The sequence below is a fragment of the Canis lupus genome, chromosome 9 (assembly GCF_011100685.1).
Source record: "Canis lupus familiaris isolate Mischka breed German Shepherd chromosome 9, alternate assembly UU_Cfam_GSD_1.0, whole genome shotgun sequence".
NCBI classification, from domain to species: Eukaryota; Metazoa; Chordata; class Mammalia; order Carnivora; family Canidae; genus Canis; species Canis lupus.
This window is the reverse complement of record NC_049230.1, coordinates 33,397,876-33,421,081: the sequence shown is the minus strand read 5'-3', so window position 1 is coordinate 33,421,081 and position 23,206 is coordinate 33,397,876. Positions and strand designations below refer to the sequence as shown.

General features: G+C 37.6%; 2 protein-coding genes across 8 annotated transcripts in view; one reads left to right on the top strand and one right to left on the bottom strand.

Moving 5' to 3' along the window:
* TRIM37 (tripartite motif containing 37) overlaps positions 1-6,978 on the top strand; it is a 240,514-nt gene extending 233,536 nt beyond the window's left edge. For all 7 annotated transcript variants that reach the window (XM_038547934.1, XM_038547938.1, XM_038547931.1 and 4 more), the window contains one exon: positions 6,927-6,978. In XM_038547934.1, the coding sequence (XP_038403862.1) occupies positions 6,927-6,963 (37 nt within the window). In that variant the 3' untranslated portion in view covers positions 6,964-6,978. The remainder of the gene's footprint in view (positions 1-6,926) is intronic.
* Positions 1-23,206, bottom strand: part of PPM1E (protein phosphatase, Mg2+/Mn2+ dependent 1E) — a 213,353-nt gene that overhangs the window by 110,169 nt on the left and 79,978 nt on the right. The window lies entirely within an intron of this gene.

The following is a 23,206-nucleotide window of genomic DNA, read 5'->3' as shown; positions in this document are numbered from 1 at the left end:
GACAAATATGTTCCCCAAACCAATCATGTAAGATGCCTGGCTTCTACTTAGTCCATGCTATTTAACTTTCTCTGCCTACAATCTCCAATCAGTCTCCCTTTTTCACCATAAAACTTTCCCAATCCCCTCTGAATCTGCCAAATACAATGAATAACAGCAACTGACTTTCTTGTTTTTGCAAACTCTGAATACATAGCCTGTCTGTTCTCATTTTGGGTGATTTTTATTTCCATGGTAGTGTAAAAATTGTGCAAAAACAAACAAAAAACTAACACTATGAGCATTTTATTCTAAGCCAAACAAGTCACACCTCAGTCTAGCTGTTTCTACCTTAGTTATTGTTCTGTTTGTCAGTCAGTATACCAATACCAATTTACTGCTTTTGATAGATAAATGTTTTCCATCATCTGGAAGACAATTTTTGTATTCTCCTTTAATGTTTAATATTTATTTCTATCCTCAAATTGGGATAGTTTCTTTGGAACTGTGAAAACAACAACCAAAGAAAAGACTATACTATATTTTAGAAAAAGAGTGATACTAATGATATAAATTAGAACTAAATAGTGCAGTAAAATATCTGTGCTCAATCTACAAATATATCTGCAGAAAATGCAGAAAGTGATTGTTAAATTTTGTTGATACTGAAGAGAAAGCAGACCAACCTATAAAGAGTTATGGAAATGTATCTGTAACAAATTGCAATTGTTTTGGATAAAATGTGGGTTTACTTCTACAATGGCATAATTAATGTAAAAAAAATAATGGTTTTATAAGAAAGGTTAAGAAGAGGAATTTAGAGCATAAAATTCCCAATCACATCTTTTGGATTTAGTAATAATGAAGGCTCTTAAGGACATTTTTTAAAATGACAAAATGTTCTCAATTTTTTTGTGTGACATTATCTATATACCTGAGGAAAGAATGAAAACAATTTCAAAATATTTGTTAGAGGTACAAAATATAATACGTAGAAAATAGCATTTATACTAAACACATCTGATGAAGTCTTACCATAAATTATTTGCTATGATAGTGGAGCTTCCAGAAATTATTAAAATAACTGAAGTTTTATAAATTGATTTTTAAACCACAAGTGGCCAGAGAATTGAATGATGTGCTGACATTATTTTAAATTTTTATTTATCTTTTTTTGAAAACATCTACTATGTACTATTTGAGGGAATTTTACTAAAGAGCTTCAGAGTAGAAGCCAGCTATTCACCTGTATAGTTTACAATTTGAATTTGAAGGTCCTAATTTATAAGCAGTTCTTATAACTTGTTGCTAGAATTATAGTTCTTTCTTCATATAGCAGCCAGAGTTGTCCTCTTATATTGTAAATCAGATCATGTTACTTCCTTGCTTTAAAAAAAATCTCAAATTCCTTATAGTAATCACAAAGGCCCTATGACGGTCTGACTTGACCCCTGCCTAACTTCTCCAGCTTTGTATCTGGTTCTCCTCTTCCTTACCTACAAAGCTTCAACCACTGTATCACTTCTCTATTACCTCAGAGCTTTTTACCCTTCTATCTGGACCCCACATTTCATGTGGCCAGATCCTTCTGAACTCCTTTAGGTCTAATCCTAAATATTTAATATACAGTTGTGTGAGAAGAATCAGTTCTTTGGTAGTCACAGTTATAGAAACTGATACTCAGAAAGAATATTATATCCTACCAATACTTAAATTTAAAAAGTGTTTAATGAAAAAACAAGATCCATCTATATGCTGCCTACAAAAGATGCATTTCAGACCTAAAGACATCTACAGATTAAAAGTGAGGGGATGGAGAAGCAGTTCTCACACAAATGAATATCAAATGAAAGCCAGGGTAGCAATACTTACATTGGACAAAATGGAGTTTAAAACAAAGACTGTAACAAGAGACGAAAAGGATACTATATAATAATAAAGGGGACGATTCAACAAGAAGATATAACAATTTTAAGTATATATGCACCCAATATGGGAGCACTCAAATACATAAAATAGTTAATAACAAACATAAAGTATCTAATCAATAGGCATACAGTAACAGTAGGGGATTTTAACACCCCACTTCATCAAGGGACAAATCATCCAAACAGGAAATCAAGCAGGAAACAGTGGCTTTGAATGACACTTTACCAGATGGATTTTAACAGATATATTCAGAACATTCCATCCTAAAATATCAGGACACACACTTTTCAAGTGCACATGGAATATTCTCCAGAATAGTTCACACATTGGGCCACAAAACAAATCTCAACAGATTCAAGAATATCAAAGTCATACCAAGCATCTTTTCTGGGCACAATGTTATGAGACTAGAAATCAGCTACATGAAAAAAATCTGGAAAAAACACAAATACATGGAAGTTAAATAACACACTACAAAACAATGAAGGATCAATCAAGAAATCAGAGAAGAAATAAAAAATTACATGGAAACAAATAAAAATGAAAACACAACATTCCAAAATCTTTGGGATATAATAAAAGCAGTTCTAAGAAGGAAATTTATAACAATACAGGCCTATCTCAAGAAGCAATGAAAATCTCAAACCACCTAACCTTACACCTAAAGGAGATAGAAAAGGAACAAACAAAACCTAAAACCAGTAATAGGAAGGAAATAATAAAAATTAGAGCAGAAATAAATGTATAGGGCGCCTCAGTGGCTCAGTGGTTGAGTGTCAGCATTTGGCTCAGGGTGTGATCCCAGGGTCTTAGGATCAAGTCTCATATCAGGTTCCCTGCAGGGAGCCTGCTTCTCCCTCTGTCTATGTCTCTGCCTCACTCTGTGTGTCTCCCATGAATATATAAAATCTTTTTTTTTTTTAAGAAGGAAATGTATAGAAAGTAAAAAAACAATAGAACAGATCAATGAAACTAGGAGCTGGTTCTTTGAAAAAGATAAAATTGATAAACCTTTAGCAGGACTCATCAAAACAGACAGGACACACACACAGAGATGACTCAAACAAAATCACAAATGAAAGAGAAGTAATAACAACCAACACCACAGGAATACAATTTTAAGAGAATATTATGAAAAATTATATACCAACAAATTGGGTAACCTGGAAGAAATGGATAAATTTCCAGAAACATATAACTTACTAAAACTGAAATAGGAAGAAACAGAAAATTTGAACAGACTGATTACCAGCAATAAAATAAAAAATATCCCAACAAAAAAAAGTCCAGGACCAGATGGCTTCACAGGCAAATTCTACAAAACATTTAAAAAAGAGTTAATACCTAGTCTTCTCAGACTATCCCAAAAAATGGAAGAGGAAAGAAAACTTTCAAATTTATTCTATGAAACCAGAATTACCCTAATACCAAAACAAGATAAAGACACCAGAAAGAAAGACTATAGGGCAATAATTCTGATGAACACAGACGCAAAAATCTTCAACAAAATACTAGCAAATTGAATCCAGCAATACATTAAGAAAATCACTTTACAATCATGATGAAGTGGGATTTTTTCCTGGGTTGTAAGAGTGATTCAGAATTTGCAAATCAATCAACATTGATATATCCATCAATAAGAAAAAGGATTAAAAAAAACATATAATCACTTCAATACATGCAGAAAAAGCACTTGACTAAGTACAGTATCTATTCATGATGAAGATCCTCAAAAACAGTAACCTATAACATACAACATAAACCATTCCCTCAGTATGTTTAGAGGGAACATACTGCCATGTGGCATGGTCCAATGAGAGACGAAATGATTATTCAGAGTCTGACATCTCGGAACAAGGAGAGGCCCAAAGGGGCTGCACTGCCAGGCACTGCCAAGAAGGGCAGGTACTGAGTCCCAAGTCCAAGCTGGCTCTCAATTTTATTATCGTAGAATGTAAAGTGTGTGAAAACAAGGAAAAACAACTCAAGAAACCAATCATGTGAGGGGCAGCCGGGAACTGCATACAAAACTTTGCACGGGTCTCAGAGGAGCATTAACTAAGGGGCTATGGGGGATAGGAGAACTGACTATCTTATCCAACACAGAAAGATATTATGGCCTGGCTATCTTATCCACCATCATTGCTATTTTCAGCATGTACTATTTTCAGTACAGACCAATGGCAGAATAATTGGCTTTTGCCACATGCATAGAGCTGTTGCCATTTATGTGTGTCCCTGTTGTTTCTTTTACCCACTGAGGTTCTGCTCTCCCACAACACACTTCAACATAATAAAGGCTTTATATGAAAAGTCGACAGTGAACATCATACTCAATGGGGGAAAACATAAGAGAGTTTTCCCTAAGGTCAGGAATAAGACAAGAATGTCCACTCTCACCACTTTATTCAACATAGTCCTAGCCCCAGCAATCAAACAATAAAGAGAAAGAAAAGGGTCCAAATCAGCAAGGAAGAAGTAAAACTTTCACTATTTGTGGATGACATGAAGCTATATATAGAAAATCCAAAAGAGCCCACCAAAAAACTACTAGAATATAAATGAATTCAGCAAAGTTGTAGGATATAAAATCAAGGTACAGAAATCTGTTGCACTTTTTTAAAAAAGGTGTTATTTATTCATGAGAGACACACAGAGAGAGGCAGAGACATAGGCAGAGGGAGAAGCAGGCCCTCCACAAGGGTAAGCAGGACTCAATCTCAGGACCTCAGGATCACGATCTGAGCCAAAGGCATCTGCCTTATGATTCTCTCTCTTCTCTTTCCCTCTCCCTGTGCCCCTCCCCTCCACATTCTCTCTCTCTCAAAAAAAAGAAGACAATTTTAGGGATCCCTGGGTGGCTCAGCGGTTTGGCGCCTGCCTTTGGCCCAGGGCGCGATCCTGGAGACCAGGGATCGAATCCCACGTCGGGCTCCCGGTGCATGGAGCCTGCTTCTCCCTCTGCCTATGTCTCTGCCTCTCTCTCTCTCTCTGTGACTATCATAAATAAATAAAAATTAAAAAAAAAAGAAGACAATTTTATTAACTAACACATGCTAAGAGGCATCAACATTATCTGGTTGCATTATAGGACAGCAAATTGGTTCTGGTTTTTCATTTATCATTTCAATAATGGGATTATAAATTGGCAGCGTGACTATCTTTGTTGAGAAAGTGGTCAGATTCTAGTTTTTCTAGTACCCTTTCAAGGTGTCTTGTTAGGTCTTATCTTTTAAAACTTGCTGCTTCCTTCATGGCATATACGATAATTTTTTTAAGATTTTATTTTTATTTATTCATGAGAGACACAGAGAGAGAGGCAGAGACACAGGCAGAGAGAGAAGCAGGCTCCATGCAGGGAGCCCAACATGGGACTCGATCCCGGGTCTCCAAGATCAGGCCCTGAGCCAAAGGCAGGCGCCAAACCGCTGAGCCACCCAGGGATCCCCTGTTTTTTATTTTTTAAAGATTTTATTTATTCTTGAGAGACACAGAAAGAAAGACGCAGAGACATAGGCAGAGGAAGAAGCAAGCTTCCTGCAGGGAGCCCAGTGTGGGGACTTGATCCCTGGACCCTGGGATCATGCCCTGAGCCAAAGGCAGACACTCAGCCACTGAGCCACCCAAGCATCCAATAGGATAATTTTTTCCCACAATCCGGGAGTCCTTGTACTCCTTCGAGCAATTTGATGACTCTTTCATATTTTTGTCCAAAATGTCAAATTTCTTTTCTTTTTTAAAAATTTTTTTGAAAGAGAGAAGGAGAATTTTAAGTAGGCTCCATGTCCCGGCACAGAGCGTATGGTGGGGCTGGATCTCACCACCCTGAGATCATGACCCAAGCCAAAATCAAGAGTTGGATGCCTACCCCACTTTGCCACCCAGGCAACCACTCAAATTTCCCTCTTTAATTGATGTTTTATTTCAGTGTTGATTGCATTGGTATTGGCAGTTTATCTGGTACTTCTCCCAACACACTGCTGTGACTCTGGGGTCATCATCTTCAAGGACATGGCTGAGCCCCAGGAATGCGTTCCTCCCTCTCCTTCCTGTTTCACTGACAGCAGTGCCGTGCTCTGCCTTCTCTTTAGATGGCAGAGGACTCAGGTTCTCCACAAAGTTTCATTTTGTTTTCTGCTTGACAGCAGACTCCTCTGCTTTATTATTAGTCATTTCTAGTCTGGTCTTGGGGGTCCCCACAATTAGGTCCACCTTACTTTAAGTTTTTTTTACTCCAATTAGTTAACATACATTGTAACATTTTAGGTGTACAATATAGAGATTCAATACTTCTATAAAACACTGGTGCTTATGTGAACAATGTTTTTAAAAAATTAATGTCAAAGGTCATCACATATATTAAGTTTCATAAAACTTTGGTTTTGGGTTTTTTTTTTTTTTTTTTTTTTTTTTTTTTTTTTTTAACTTTTATTTATTCATGATAGTCACAAAGAGAGAGAGAGAGAGGCAGAGACACAGGCAGAGGGAGAAGCAGGCTCCATGCACCGGGAGCCCGACGTGGGATTCGATCCCGGGTCTCCAGGATCGTGCCCTGGGCCAAAGGCAGGCGCCAAACCGCTGTGCCACCCAGGGATCCCTTGGGGTTTTTTTTTAAAGATTTTATTTATTTATTCATGAGAGACATAGAGAGATAGGCAGAAGGAGAAGCAGGCTCCCTGAGTGGAGCCTGATGTAGGACTCGAACCTGGCACCCTGGAATCATGCCCTGAGCCAAAGGCAGACAGACGCTCAACCACTGGGCCACCCAGGTGTCCCAGGTTCATAAAACTTTGATTTCCATTGTATTTGTGTGTGTGCATGCATACATACATGTGTATGTACTAAGCCATACTATATCACTTACTGTGGATTAAAGTTCAAAAAATATATTAAAAGCCGTTGCTATATATGTCTACGTAAGCAATAATTAAATCATGTCACCCACACACCTAAAATCCTTGTGACTTCCGAATCCACTTAAAATCTAACCTGGCTCTCTGCTCCTCCCTGTTTCACAGACAGCCACATCCTCTGGTGCAGTGCCCCGAGACATGATGGTGAATGTCGGAGTGAATGTATTTGGCCATATCGGGCACCTGGTCACGAGGGCTGCTTTTAACTCTGGCAAAATGGATATTGTTGCCATCAATGATCCCTTCATTGACTTCAAATACATGGTGTACGTGTTCCAGTATAATTCTATCCATGGCAAATTCCATGGCATGGGCAAGGCTGAGAACGGGAAACTTGCCATCAATGGAAAGTCCATCTCCATCTTCCAGGAGTGAGATCCGCCAACATCAAATGGAGTGATGCTGGTGCTAAGTATGTTGTGGAGTCCACTGGGGTCTTCACCACCATGGAGAAGGCTGGGGCTCACTTGAAGGGTGGGGCCAAGAGGGGCATCATCTCTGCTCCTGCTAATGCCCCCATGTTTGTGATAGGTGTGAACCATGAAAAATATGACAACTCCCTCAAGATTGTCAGCAATGACTCCTGTATCACCAACTGCTTGGCTCCTCTGACCAAGGTCATCTACAACAACTTTGGCATCATGGAGGGACTCATGAGCACTGTCCATGCCATCACTGCCACCTAGAAGACTGTGGACAGCCACTCTGGGAAGCTGTGGCATGACAGTCTAGGGGCTGCCCAGAACATCATCCCTGCTTCCAGTCCCTGCTTCCACTGGCACCACCAAGGCTGTAGGCAAGGTCATTGCTGAGCTGAACAAGAAGCTCACCAGCATGGCCTCCTCCCAACATGTCAGTCTTGGATCTTATCTGCTGCCTGAAAAAAATTGCTAAATATGACAACGTCAAGAAGGTGGTGAAACAGGCATCAGAGAGCCCCCTCAATGGTATCTTGGGGTACACTGAAGACTCTTTTGTCTCCTGCAACTTTAACAGTGTCTCCTACTCTTTCACTTTTGATGCTGGGACTGGCATTGCTCTCAATGACCACTTTGTCAAGCCCATTTCCTGGTATGACAATGAATTTGGGTACAGCAACCGGGTGGTAGACCTTATGGTCCACATGGCCTCCAATAAGAGCCCCCTGAACCACCAGCCCCAGATAGAGCAAGAGGAAGAGAGAGGCAGCTGCTGGGGAGTCCCTGCCCCAACTTATCCCCTGAGAATCTCCCAACTTCCTATTTCCATCTCAGACCCCCTGAAGAAGGGGAGGGGCTTGGGGAGCCCTACCTTGTGATGTACCATTAATAAAGTATACTGTACCCAGCCCCCCAAATGATAATAATAGTAATAAAATAAAATCTAACCTTATCATGGGCAGAAAGGTCCTATATAGTCTGAACTCTCCCTCTCTCTTCAGTCTTACCACGTGTTACCTTCGTCTTAACCCGCTAATATCCTAGTCCTATCAGTCCCCTTTCAGGTCCTCAAACCTGACAAGTTATTTTGTTCTAAGGACCTTTACATATGTTCTTTTCCCCTTGTTTTACTGTCTATAATTTACTTTAAAATACTTTAGTGTGGGGACGCCTGGGTAGTTCAGCGGTTGAGTGTCTGCCTTCCGCCCAGGGTGTGATCCCAGAGTCCCTGGATCGAGTTCTGCGTCAGGCTCCCTGAATGGAGCCTGCTTCTCTCTCTGCCTGTGTCTCTGCCTCTCTGTATCTCATGAATAAATAAATAAAATCTTAAAAAATAAAATAAAACACTTTAGTGTGGGATGCCTGAGTGGCTCAGCAGCTGAGAATCTGCCTTTGGCTCAGGGCACAATCCTGGAGTTCCAGATCGAGTCCTACATCCGGCTCGTGCTTGGAGCCTGCTTCTCCTTCTGCCTAAGTCTCTGCCTCTCTCCTTCTGTGTCTCTCATGAATAAATAAGTTAAATATTAAAAAAAATACTTCAGTGTACAGTAAGATGGTTTATTTAAATCTGCTCTGTTGCTTTTCAATAAGGCTGGGTGTTAAACTGGATGGTAACAGGGGTGGTGGTATGCTCCCACAAGTGGCATTTGAAAATGTCTATGTGGAGGGGTACTTTTTGTTACTAAAATCCAGCTGGGGTGGGGGTGGGGTGTCACTGGTATTTATAGGCAGAATTCAGGGATGCTAAAATCCTATAACTTACAAGACAGTACTGCCTAATGAACTGTTCTATTCATATACCTATATAGCACATTCTCCTCATTCCCTATTATGAGAAACATGGATTCATGCTCTAAGGGCAGTTAATATTTAAAGGACTGTAATCCAGGAATACCTATTCCAGGGTATTTGAATGACTTTTATTTAAAAACAAAAACAAAAACAAAAAACATCTACCTTCTAAATTTCAGAGTTTGGTCTATTCACATTTAATGTAATTACTGAAATGGCTGGATTTACGTTTGCTATCTGTTTTCTAAATGTCTTACAGCTTTTTAATTCTGTCCCTCTGTTGCCACCTTCTCTTATGTTAGTTTAATATACCATTTTATCAGATTTTTAAACTATAATTTTGAGTATTTTCTTCTTCTTCTTTTCAAGATTTTATTTATTTATTTCAGAGAGAGAGAGAGAGAGAGAGAGAGAAAGAGAGAGAGAAGCAAATTTCCCCGCAGAGCAGGGAACCTGACACAAGGCTTTATTCAGAACCCTGAGATCATGACCTGAGCTGAAGGTAGACACTTAAACGACTGAGCCACCCAGGTGCCCCTTCTTTATGCCATTCTGACCTCTACCATTTCTGAGAAGTCAGCTATTATATATTTTGTTGTTCCTTTGTCTAGGAGTCATTTTTCTCGTGTTGCTTTCAAGATTTTGTCTTTGTCTCTTAGTAGTTTGACTATGAAGCATCTAGTTATGGATTTCTCTGTTTATCTTATCTGGGGCTTGGGGGTTTACTGAGTTCCTTAGATTTGCAGACTAATGTTTTTCCTCATATTTAAGAAGTGTTCAGCTATTATGTCTTTAAACACTTGTTCTTCTCTCCTTATGGGACTATTACACTTGTATGGGCATACACTTGATATTGTCTCACAGGTTGCTAAGACTGTTCATTGTTCTTCAGTCTTTTGTTCTCTGTTCAGTGGACTAGATAATTTGTCTTGATCTTTATTTCAATTCACCAATTCATTCTGCAATCTCAAATGCTCTCTTAGCCTATCTACTGAACTCATTTCAGTTACTGTAATCTTCAAATCCAGAATGTCCATTTGATTCTTTTAGTTACTTTCTATTTGTTTAATGATTTAATTATTTGGGTATATTTATAATAGTGGTTTTAAAATCTTTATCTACTAAAATACAACATCTGAGTTCATTTCTATTGATTGGTGACCTGAGCTGAAGGCAGACACTTAACCAACTGAGCCACCCAGATGCCCCCCAAACTAGACATTTTAAGTACTATTTTGTGACAATTATAAATTTTGAACTCTTATTTTTTCCTCCTGTGGTTATTACTGTTGTCTGGACTTCTGTAGAAACTGTCTTCCCATGATGTACAACTGTTAATTTATCTGCCCCTCTCCTACCACTCTCCCCTTCATTTGCTAAGCTCCAGTCATACAAATCTTATTTCTGCCTCTTGAATTCACCTAGCTTATTCCCTTTGCACTTTAGTTCCTTCAGCTTAGAATGCTCTTTCCCCCAATATTTACATAGCTGGCTCCTTCTTAAATGCCATCTCCATAGAAACACCTTTCCTGTTACTCAAGTTAAAGTAGCTCTACCCCCAGTGACTATTACTTTTGCTTTTGCTCAAAATACTTATCATCAGGGCGCACCTGGGTGGCTCAGTGGCTGAGCATCTGCCTTTAGCTCAGGTCTTGATCCCGGAGTCCTAAAATCGAGTCCCACATGAGGCCCCCTGCAGGGAGCCTGCTTCCCCCTCTGCCTAGGTCTCTGCCTCTTTCTGTGTCTTTCATGAATAAATAATAAAATCTTTGAAAAAATACTTATCATCAGCTATAATTATCTATTTTGTCTATTGTCTGCCTCTCCCACTAGAAGTTTTCTGAGGGTAGGGATTATGTCTGCCTTGTTTACTCTTCTATCACCAGTGCCTAACAAGACATGACATATATCAGGTATGTAAGGAATATTTTTAGAACAAATAAACTAAAGAAGTAAGGTGGAATTAAAGTAATGCCAAACAACAAGTCAAATGTTTTTTGAATGTCTAAGTTCTAGGCATTGGATTTTATGTCTTCACAAAAAAAAAAAAAAAAAAAAAAAAAAAAAAAATCCCGTATTTCAGGTGTGGTAAATCATCTGCAAGTCACTCTTTTAATAGAATTAAAGGATGCTACTACAGTCATCAGCAGGATATTAAGAGCAATTTAAATCCCACTGGAGCAACTTACTATAAAGATTATTTATTTATGTTTAGTGAAGTATTTGGAGACATTTTCTAAAATCTATACAGATATTATATAACAACCCAGGAAAAGAGCATTTTATATAAAAGTGCTTGCCTATCAACAGGATGTTAAAACAAGCTGTTCAAGTAAATATCAAAACATTTAAGAAATGATATGCCATTCCTTTATATTGCCTTTATGCAGTTGGTACCTGTTTTTGGATTCTGTGTGTTTAAAGCAAGAAAAAATAGTTCATTTCCCAGAAAGGTGGTTGAAGAGTTAGAGCTTAGAGCTACAGGTTGCCTAAATTTGAAGTAATTGCAACATTCATGAGGAGCTAGAGGGAAAAAAAAATCACTGAAATGTTTTTAATTTCTTTTGAGACTAAGTAGGGTCAGAATGTATGAGCATATTAGATGGGAAGTATGAGCTGAAAGCAAGTGATTGTGAGGGAATCTTGTGGCCACCAAGACTGGGTCTCCCTACTGTCTTTATCATGAGGAATGAGAATTATATGTTTTAGTTCAAACATGAGTTCAGATAAGGTCAGCACTTTCTCACAACTTTGCAATACTTTGGAAGCTATCTCTAACACTTCTACTTTTATTTATTTTTTTATTTTTTAAAGATTTCATTTATTCATGAGAGACACACAGAGAGAGAGAGAGAGAGAGAGGCAGAGACACAGGCAGAGGGAGAAGCAGGCTCCATGCAGGGAGCCCGACATGGGACTCGATCCCGAGTCTCCAGGATCACACCCTGGGCTGCAGGCGGCACTAAACCGCTGCGCCACTGGGGCTGCCCCACACTTCTACTTTTAAATTAAACAGATAAGCATACTACAAGATATACATATGACAATGTAGAGTGTTTGTTAAACTATATATTAAAATGTTAAAGATTTTTTAAAGAATATTTTGAGATACCACTATTATATGAGAGGGTTTTTTTAACGATTTTATTTATTCATGAGAGACAGAGACAGAGACACAGGCAGAGGGAGCAGCAGGCTCCATGCAGGGAGCCCGATGTGGGACTCCATCCTGGGTCTCCAGGATCGTGCCCCAGGCTGAAGGCGGCGTTAAACCGCTGAGCCCCCGGGCTGCCCTGTCCAGCTTCCTAATGCAAGAATACTCCAAGCTTCTTGTTTGGTTTATGCCGTGCACTAAATGCAGACACTATTCTAGAAACTGAATAATGGTCACACAACCCCTTATCCAAAGCTCTTGGGGTTATACTGGTAATGGAATTTCTAATCATTTGTCTAGTAACCTCCAAGACCAGTTTTTCCTAAAATGATAAATGTAAAAACCTAAAAGCCCCAGTGAATTATTGAGTACTCAGGCGACTAAGGGATATGATTGATTTGATGATATTTAAAGTAAAAAAATATATGGATTATGGTTCCATCACTATCAAATTCATCTAACTTTCACTAATTTTTTTTTTTTATTTTTTTTTTATTTTTTTTTAACTTTCACTAATTTATAATACAGACTAGCTAGTATATAGCTATTACACTTTAGTGATGAATATTTCAACTTAGGAACTGACTAAATTTGTTGATGAACAATAAAAAATAATGTTGAAAAATTTTAGAAAACAAAACATTATAGACAATGGAGGAATTGTGTAAGAAGTGCCTTCCACTGAAAGCATCTGTCTTTACCAGGGAGTAGTTTTCTTTTTCCTTTTTTTTTTTTTTTAATCTTTTTTATTGGAGTTCAATTTGCCAACATATAGCATAATACCCAGTGCTCATCCCGCCAAGTGCCACCCTCAGTGCCCGTCACCCAACACCCCATCCCTCCACCCACCTCCCCTTCCATTACCCCTTGCTAGTTTCCCAGAGTTAGGTGTCTCCCATGTTCTGCCACCCTCACTGATATTTCCCATTCATTTTCTCTCCTTTCCCCTTTATTCTTTTTCACTATCTTTTATATTCCCCGAATGAATGAGACCATATAATGTTTGTCCTTCTCCAATTGACTTACTTCACTCAGCATAATACCCTCCAGTTCCATCCACATTGAAGCAAATGTTGGGTATTTGTCGTTTCTAATGGCTGAGTAATATTACATTGTATACATAGACCACATCTTCTTTATCCATTCATCTTTCGATGGACACCAAGGCTTCTTACACAGTTTGGCTATTGTGGACATTGCTGCTATAAACATTGGGGCATGGGTGTCCTGTCATTTCACTGCATCTGTATCTTTGGGGTAAATCCCCAGCAGTGCAATTGCTGGGTTGTAGGGCAGCTCTATTTTTAACTCTGAGGAACCTCCACACATTTTTCAAGAGTGGCTGTACGAGTTCACATTCCCACCAACAGTGCAAGAGGGTTGCCCTTTCTCCACATCCTCTCCAACAGTTGTTGTTTCCCGTCTTGTTAATTTTCCCCATTCTCACTGGTGTGAGGTGGTATCTCATTGTGGTTTTGATTTGTATTTCCCTGATGGCAAGTGATGCGGAGCATTTCCTCATGTGCTTGTTGGCCATGTCTATGTCTTCCTCTGTGAATTTTCTGTTCATGTCTTTTGCCCATTTCATGATTGGATTGCTTGTTGTTTTGCTGTTGAGTTTAATAGGTTCTTTATAGATCTTGGATACTAGCCCTTTATCTGATAGGTCATTTGCAACTATCTTCTCCCATTCTGCAGGTTGTCTTTTAGTTTTGTTGACTGTTTCTTTTGCTGTGCAGAAGTTTTTTATCCTGATTAAGTCCCAATAATTCATTTTTGCTTTTGTTTTCCTTGCCTTCATAGATGTATCTTGTAAAAAGTTGCTGTGGCCAAGTTCAAAAAGGGTGTTGCCTGTGTTCTTCTCTAGGATTTATGATGGATTCTTGTCTCACATTTAGATTTTTCATCCAGTGCTCGCTTCGGCAGCACATATACTAAAATTAGATCTTTCATCCATTTTGAGTTTATCTTTGTGTATGGTGTAGGAGAATGGTCTAGTTTCATTTTTCTGCACGTGGCTGTCCAATTTTCCCAACACCATTTATTGAAGACTGCCCTTTTTCCAGTGGATAGTCTTTCCTGCTTTGTCGAATATTAGTTGACCATAGAGTTGAGGGCCAATTTCTGGATTCTCTATTCTGTTCCATTGATCTATGTGTCTGTTTTTGTGCCAGTACCACACTGTCTTGACGATCACAGCTTTGTAGTACAACCTGAAATCTGGCATTGTGATGCCCCCGGCTCTGGTTTTCTTTTTTAATATTCCCCTGGCTATTTGGGATCTTTTCTGATTCCACACAAATCTTAAGATGATTTGTTCCAACTCTCTGAAGAAAGTCTATGGTATTTTGATAGGGATTGCATTAAACGTGTAAATTGTCCTGGGTAGCATTGACATTTTCACAATATTATTTCTTCCAATCCATGAGCATGGAATATTTTTCCATCTCTTTGTGTCTTCCTCAATTTCTTTCAGAAGTATTCTGTAGTTTATAGGGTATAGATCCTTTACCTCTTTGGTTAGGTTTATTCCTAGGTATCTTATGCTTTTGGGTGCAATTGTAAATGAGATCGACTCCTTAATTTCTTTCTTCAGTCTCATTGTTAGTGTATAGAAATGCCACTGATTTCTGGGCATTGATTTTGTATCCTGCCACACTGCCGAATTGCTGTATGAGTTCTAGCAATCTTGAGGTGAAGTCTTTTGGGTTCTCTATGTACAGTATCATGTCATCTGCAAAGAGGGAGAGTTTGACTTCTTCTTTGCCAATATGAATGCCTTTTATTTCTTTTTGTTGCCTGATTGCTGTGGCTAGGACTCCTAGTACTATGTTAAATAGCAGTGGTGAGTGGACATCCCTGTCGTGTTCCTGATCTTAGGGGAAAGGCTCCCAGGGTTTCCCCATTGAGAATGATATTTGCTGTGGGCTTTTCGTAAATGGCTTTTAAGATGCTGAGGAATGTTCCCTCTATCCCTACACTCTGAAAAGTTTTGAACAGGAATGGATGCTGTATTTGTCAAATGCTTTCTCTGCATCTATTGAGAGGATCACATGGTTCTTGTTTTTTCTCTTGTTGATATGATCTATCATGTTGATTGCTTTATGAGTGTTGAACCAGCCTTGCATCCTGGGGATAAATCCCACTTGGTCATGATGAATAATCTTATTAATGTACTGTTGGATCCTATTGGCTAGTATCTTGTTGAGAATTTTTGCAACTGTGTTCATCTGGAATATTGGTCCATAATTCTCCTTTTTGGTGGTGTCTTTGTCTGGTTTTGGAATTAAGGTGATGCTGGCCTCATAGAACGAGTTTGGAAGTATTCCATCCCTTTCTATCTTTCGGAACAGCTTTAGAAGAACAGGTATTGTTTTTTCTTTAAACGTTTGATAGAATTCCCCTGGGAAGCCATCTGGCCCTGGACTTTTGTGTCGTGGGAGGTTTTTGATGACTGCTTCAATTTCCTTCCCTGGTTATCAGCCTGTTCAGGTTTTCTATTTCTTCCTGTTCCAGTTTTGGTAGTTTGTGGTTTTCCAGAAATGCATCCATTTCTTCTAGATTGCCTAATTTATTGGCGTATAGCTGCTCATATGTTTTTAAAATTGTTTGTATTTCCTTGGTATTGGTTGTGATCTCTCCTTTTTCATTCATGATTTTATTAATTAGAATTTTTCTCTTATTTTTAATAAGGCTGGCTAATGGTTTATCTATCTTATTAATTCTTTCAAAGAACCAACTCCTGATTTTGTTGATCTGTTCTACAGTTCTAGTCTCTATTTCATTGAGTTCTGGTCGAATCTTTATTAACTCTCTTCTTCTGCTGGGTGTAGGTTTTATATTTGCTGTTCTTTCTCCAGTTCCTTTAGGTTCAAGGTTAGCTTGTGTATTTGACTTTTTTCCAGTTTTTTGAGAGACGCTTGTATTGTGATGTATTTCCCTCTCAGGACTGCTTTTGCTGTATATCAAAGATTTTGAATGGTTGTATCTTCATTCTCATTAGTTTCCATGGAAGGGAGTAGTTTTCTAAAACAAATCTACTAGTGTAGTTCTTAACATACTTAACTGTAATTTCAAATTTGTGTATTTCCATGTGCTAAAAATTATACAAGAACCTGAAGTCGAGCAGCCCCGGTGGCCCAGTGGTTTAGCACTGCCCTCAGCCCGGGGTGTGATCCTGGAGACCTGGGATTGAGTCCCACGTCAGGCTCCCTGCATGGAGCCTGCTTCTCCCTCTGCCTGTGTGTCTGCCCACCCCCCCCGTGTCTGTCATAAATAAATAAATAAAATATTTGTTAAAAAAAAGACTACATATATTAAATAATGGAAGACAATAGTATTGGAAGATAGATAGACATAGAAATCAATAAAACAGAATAAAGAATCCAGAAATAGACTCATTTTTGACGAAAGCATAAAGGCAACTGAATGAAGTATTCTGTAATGGTGTTAGGATAATTAGTCATTTACAGACAATAAACTGAACCTTGATCTAAAGCTCACAATTTATACAAAAATTAACTGAAAAAGGATCTTTGATCTAAACACTACGAAACTTCTAGAAGAAAATACAGGAGAAACTCTTCATGACCTAAGTTTAAGTAAGAAGTTCTTATACATGACACCAAAAGTAGAATCCATAAGAGAAAAAAAGGACTTCATGAAGATTAAACATTTTTGCTCTCTGAAAGATACCATGACAGGAGGAAATATTTGCAAATTACATGTTTGACAAAGTATTTACATTCACAACATTTAAGAACTCTATACATTCAACAGTAAATAAACAACCCAATTAGAAAATAGGCAAAAGCTATACCAACAATACATGCATGGCAAATAGGCACATGAAAAGATATTCAAGAACATTAGCTATCAAAGAAATGCAAATTTAAGCCACCATGAGATACCACTATATACCTATTAGAACAGCTAGAATAAAAAATGCAGACAATACTGTACTGGGTTCAGTTGTGTCCTCTGAAAATTCATGTCTATCTGGAACCTTAAAATGTGATCATATTTAGAGAATCTTTGCAGATGTAAATAATTAAGATGAGGCTATAGTGGATTACAGTGGGCCCTAAATACAATAATTGGTGTCCGTATAAGATCATATGAACACATAGAAACACAGAGCAGACACACACAAAGGAAGATGGGCATATGAAAACAGAGGCAGAGATTGGAGTTAGGCTACCACAACACAAGGAATACCAAGCATTTCCAACAACTACCAGAAGCTAGAACAAATCATGGGATGGTTTCTTCCTCAGAGCATGGCCTCATCAATCTCTTAAATTCTTATTTCTAGCCTACGTAACTATGGGGAAAAAAATTAGCACCCAGTTTGTAGTAATTTGTTATGGCAGCCCTATGAAACAAATACAAATACTAAATACCAGTTAGAAATATGGAACAAGGGGAGCTTGGGTGGCTCAGTCCCTTAAATGTCTGCCTTCAATTTAGGTCATGATCTCAGGATCCTTGGATTGAGCCCTGCATCATTCCCTGCTTCTCCCTTTCCCTCTGCCCCTCTCCTCCCCTCCCACTTATGCATTCTCTCTTTCTCTCTCAAATAAATAATAACATCTTTTTAAAAATTGATAAAAAATAAAGACATGGAGCAATAGGATCTTTCATGCATTACTTGTGGGAATTACTTGTGGGAATGTAAAATGGTACCATCACTCTTAAAAATTGTTTGGCAGTTTTTCATCAAGTTAAACAAATATGACACAACTCAGCAACTACACTTCTGGATATTTACCCTACAGAATTAAGAACTTATGCTCACACAGAAACCTGTACATGAATTTTCGTAGCAGCTTTATTTGTAATAGTCAAAAGTTGGAAACAACCCAAATAACCTTCAGAGGATGAATGGATTAACAAGCTATGGTAAATTCCTACAATGGAATACTATACAGCAATAAAAATAAATGAACTATTGGTACACATTAACAGTATAGCAGGACCTTAAGGGCTCATTCTTATTTTATTTTATTTTTTTTTTTTTTCATTCTTATTTTAAAAAAAAATCCTAAAACAAATACCATATGATTTCACTCATATGTGGAATTTAAGAAACAAAACAGATGAACATAGGGAGAGGGAAGGAAAAATGAAATAAGATGAAAGTGAGAGGCAAACCGTAAGAGATGCTGAACTCTAGGACAAACAGGGTTGCTGGAGGGGAGGTGGTTGGTGGGGGAGGCATAACTGGGTGATGGGCATTAAGAAGGGCACTAGATGTAATGAGCACTGGGTGTTATATGCAACTGATAAATCACTAACTTCTACCCCTGAAACTAAAACTAAACAAAACAAAACAACAATCCCAAAGGTCACATACTACATGATCCCATTTATACAACAGTCTTAAAATGATAGAAAACAGAGAAGAGTGGTTGTCAGGGGTTATAACTGGGATATGCCTATAAAGGGACAGAACGTGGAAGTTTCTTTGGGAATTTCTGTAAGCTAATTGTTATGTTGGTTATATGAATTTATACATATGATAAAATTTCATAGAACTATACAGCAGGAAAAAAATTTTTTAAAGGAGTATATGTAATGGAGCACCTGGGTGGCTCAGTTGGTTAAGTGTCCAACTCTTGGTTTCGGCTCAAATCATTATCTCAGGGTCATGAAATCAAGCCTGCATCAGGCTCTGCACTAGGCACACTCTCTCCTCCTCTCAAAAAAAAAAAAAAAAAGAGAATATGTGTAAAATTTAATGAAATCCAAATAAAGTCTATAGTTTAGTTAATAAGTTTAGTTCATAGCGTTGTGCCAATGTCTGTTTTCTGGGTTTTATACTGGTTTTTATTCTGGTAATTATACTATGGTTACAGTTTATTTAGCCCATAGTTTTCTCTTTCAGTATCTTAACAAAATGTATAAACACAGATGCAGGTAATAATAAATTTGCATCCATTTGCACTCCTATGAATTTGACTTTGGACTTTTTATTCCCTTATTTGCATTTCTTTGTTCAAATGTAGGCTTAGCAGAAAACTTGCCTTTTTTCCACACCTGTACTGATGACATCTAATCTGTTGTCATTAGAGGAAGGTAGATAAAGAGTACCTGTGAATTCTCTGTACTATTTTTACAAATTTTTATTTATTTATTTTAGAGAATGAGAGAGCACATGGGGGAGGGGCAAAGGGAGAGAGAGAGTCTTTCGCAAACTCTGCACTAAGCATGGAGCCTGACGTGGGGCTAGATCCCACAACCTTTGAGATCATAACTCCAGCAGAAACCAAGAGTTGGATGCTCACCAAAATGTGCCATCCAGGTGCCCCTATTTTTGCAACTTCTATGTGAGTCTAAAATTATTTCAAAATAAAATGTTTTATTTTATTCTTTTCTTGAGAGAAAGAGCATACATACAGATGTGCACATGTAAAGGAGGGGCAGAGGGGGAGAGAAAATCTTAAGCATGCTCAATGCCCAGCACAGAGCCTTATATGAAACTGGATCTTACAATCCTGAGATCATGAGCTGAGCCAAAATCAAGAGTTGGATACTTAACCAACTAAGTGACCCAGGCACTTGAAAATAAAAGTTTTAAAGAATTGTATTTTCTTTATTTGCATAGTAGATTTAACCCTCAACCTATAACCTAAAGTTGTGGCACAATTGTATTGGGAATCAAGGGAGAGGAGGTAAGTGGTAACAGTAATTATATGAAGTTATTAAATCTTCACTTTCTAGAGTAGAAAACAGAGTTAATGCCTAAAACTGAAAAAAGCAAGAAACAGCAATAGAGCTATTCTTTAGACAGGGAAATTCCAGAAGCAATGACTAAAAATAATTGTTTCGAGGAGGATTTGGGTATAGAGAATAGGATAAGAGATGGTTCTTTTTATTATAAGCTTTATATATAAAATAGTATTCTACTTCACCTCACCCAAAACATGTTTGTCTATGTACTACACTGAACAAAAATAAACATTTTAAAAATCTACAGATTCTCATGTTCTACCCCAAGACTTACTGTGTAACAATCTCTGAAAAGATCTATTTATTTCAGTGGTCTTAAAAGATTTAAACTGGTTATTTCAGAGGAGAATAAAGCATTAATTTAAAATCATGGACTTGAAGCCCAATGCAGGCTTTGCTACATTCTGTGGACTCAAAAATGTACCCTCAAATCCTAGCCTGCAGGATTAAATAAACATTCAACTTATCAAAAGAGCACCAAGACAGAGAATTTAAATGGGTCAGCACAAACCGTCACTACTACAAGAGAATCTCCTTAAAAGTATATAAAATAGACAATAGTAACAGAATCTTTGTACATTAAAGAAAGTTACACTGACAAACTGAAACTAATTTCTCTCTTGTAATCTAAAACGATAGACAGTAAGCAATAATTTTTATCATATAATTGGATTAAATGTACCTTTAATGTATTCCCCTCCTTCAAAATAGCTATCTTTGAGGTTCTGCTGCATTTTAGTTGCCATAACAACCTGAGTAAACCCTTTATTGCTGCAGACATCTGTAGCTATTTATAAACGCAACAGCTGTATCTGTCCAGCTAAATTTATTTTATAAGACACTAAAGCAGTTTTCACTTGCTCTGAATAAACTTAAGAAAAATGTCAGGACCATTAAAAGTAAAACATTTTTATACTTTAAATATAGAAATTTACTATAAATTATATAGAGTAAGTCAAGAAGGAAAATTATTGCATTTTCATTCCATTCTTTCCTGAAGAATGTCAGGAAATGTCATACCAATGTCAACACAAAGCTTTCTAAACTGTCATTTTCTTTTTTTTTTGTCAACCATTTTCTAAATTAAAATATGCTTATTTTAAAATACATTTCTTCTCTCTATAATTAAAAATACAAACAATACACAAAAAAGTAAACACTAGCATTTATCAGCAGCTAAGAAAACCTAAATTCATTAAAAGTAGAACAATTATTTTACAACAGAATCCTTTCTTTTTTTAAGTTAATGTATTTGTTCTATTAAAATGACTAATAATAATTAGACTGGAGAAATGCCTGTCTTCACTGGTATGAGTTTTTGAGGATTTATTTTTTTCTAAAGATTTTATTTATTTATTTATGGGAGACACAGAGAGAGGGGCAGAGACACAGGAAGAGGGAGAAGCAGGCTCCCTGCAAGGAGCCCGACGTGGAACTTGACCCCAGACCCCAGGATCACATCCTGAGCTAAAGGCAGATGCTCAACTGCTGAGCCACCCAAGTGTCCCAAGTTTTTGAGGATTTAAAAATAAAAAGTTTATTCTGCAGCATGTAGCAGTTGACTAGAAGCCTCTTAGGTAGGATCTGTACCCATATTAGAGTCTCAGAAAGTGTTGGCTCAACAGATCACTCAAGATTAAGATTGCTATATTTAGAACAACCTATAGTTTTTATATACATGAAAGAAGTTTTAAATTATGTGTAAATAAATTTATTGAACTGTTACAAACATTTTCTTCCCTAGATTGAGATTTTTCATCTAGTTGCTCATCCTCTTTCAAACCTCTTTCCCCAACTATATTTCATATGTTTTAAAAGCATATATGTGTATCTTATGCACCAGTGCATTTTGGGATAGTCTATTAATTTGTATGAAAATTAAATTTCATATCTTGTCTTTATTTAGTCTAGTCTATGTTTAATTGTACAATAATTTGTTTCATAGTCATTTGAAACAACACGCAAAATCTAATTTCCTAAGGGGAAAAAAAATCAAGACCCAAACAACAGGCAATCCAAATAGTAGTGGCAATATTATTTCCAAATTTCAAAAGATAACTACGAACACATAAGAACCATTCTTCTGGGATCCCTGGGTGGCTTAGCAGTTTAGCACCTGCCTTCGGCCTGGGGTATGATCCTAGAATGGATGGAATCCCATATCGGGCTCCTGCAGGGAGCTTCTCCCCCTGCCTGTGTCTCTGTGTCTCTCATGAATAAATAAATAAAATCTTAAAAAAAAAAAAAAAGAATCATTCTCCTATATTCATTATGGTTGTATTTTGTTATAAGGTACATATAATTATTAAATGAGGTATTCTCCCTTTCATCTAAATCATTCAGAGAATAGCATAATCGCAGTCCTAAAAAACCATTCTTGTGCCTAGAACTTGTAAGACTGCCTTCTTTTGCAAGTACTCTCATGATTATTTTCTCATTACTTTCATAGTTCCTTTCCTGCTCATTCCATTTCTTGAACAATTTATCAGAAGTGCTTATGGGGCAGGAATATGCCCATTTCAGTTTGTCTTCCATCATAAATAATTCTCCTTGGGTAACAGAAATGAGGATGACTTTATTTTTATGTTTTGCCCTATAGTTTAAAAAATGCTGGGCAGCCCGGGTGGCTCAGCGGTTTAGCGCCGCCTTCAGCCCAAGGCCTGATCCTGGAGACCCGGAATCGAGTCCCATGTCGGGCTCCCTGCATGGAGCCTGCTTCTCCTTCTGCCTGTGTCTCTGCCACTCTCTCTCTGTCTCATGAATGAATAAATAAAATCTAAATAAATAAATAAATAAAGCTCACATACACATTATCTGATGCACAAATGTTTTAACATAGGTAAAAGAATCATTCTCAATTTGAAAATCAGAAAAAAATCGGCTAGAAGGGTTTGCCCTACGTCAGAAAGAAGAGCAAGAATAATCAGAACTCAGCTTTCCTAACATACCTTTTTCACAACACTCTGATGACTCAGCATTTTGTAAGTGACAAAGAGGAAACAGTAGGGCAACTGACTTTGACAGCCTGCAGTTGTTACAGACTCTGAACAACACAATCAATTACAATCTATATTTTCCAACAGCAAGTCCTGGTACTATGGCAGGTCTACCTAGTATAGTTTTGATTATCAACCAGAGGCTTAAACTTATGCTTGATAGAATTTCCCTACAGAAAAAAAGCACACTATACTCCAGAAAAGAACCAATTTATTGGGTTCGGGTTAGGGTTAGATCCAAATTATCATACTTTCTATTCATGACCAGTGCTAAAATATGAATTATCTTAATCA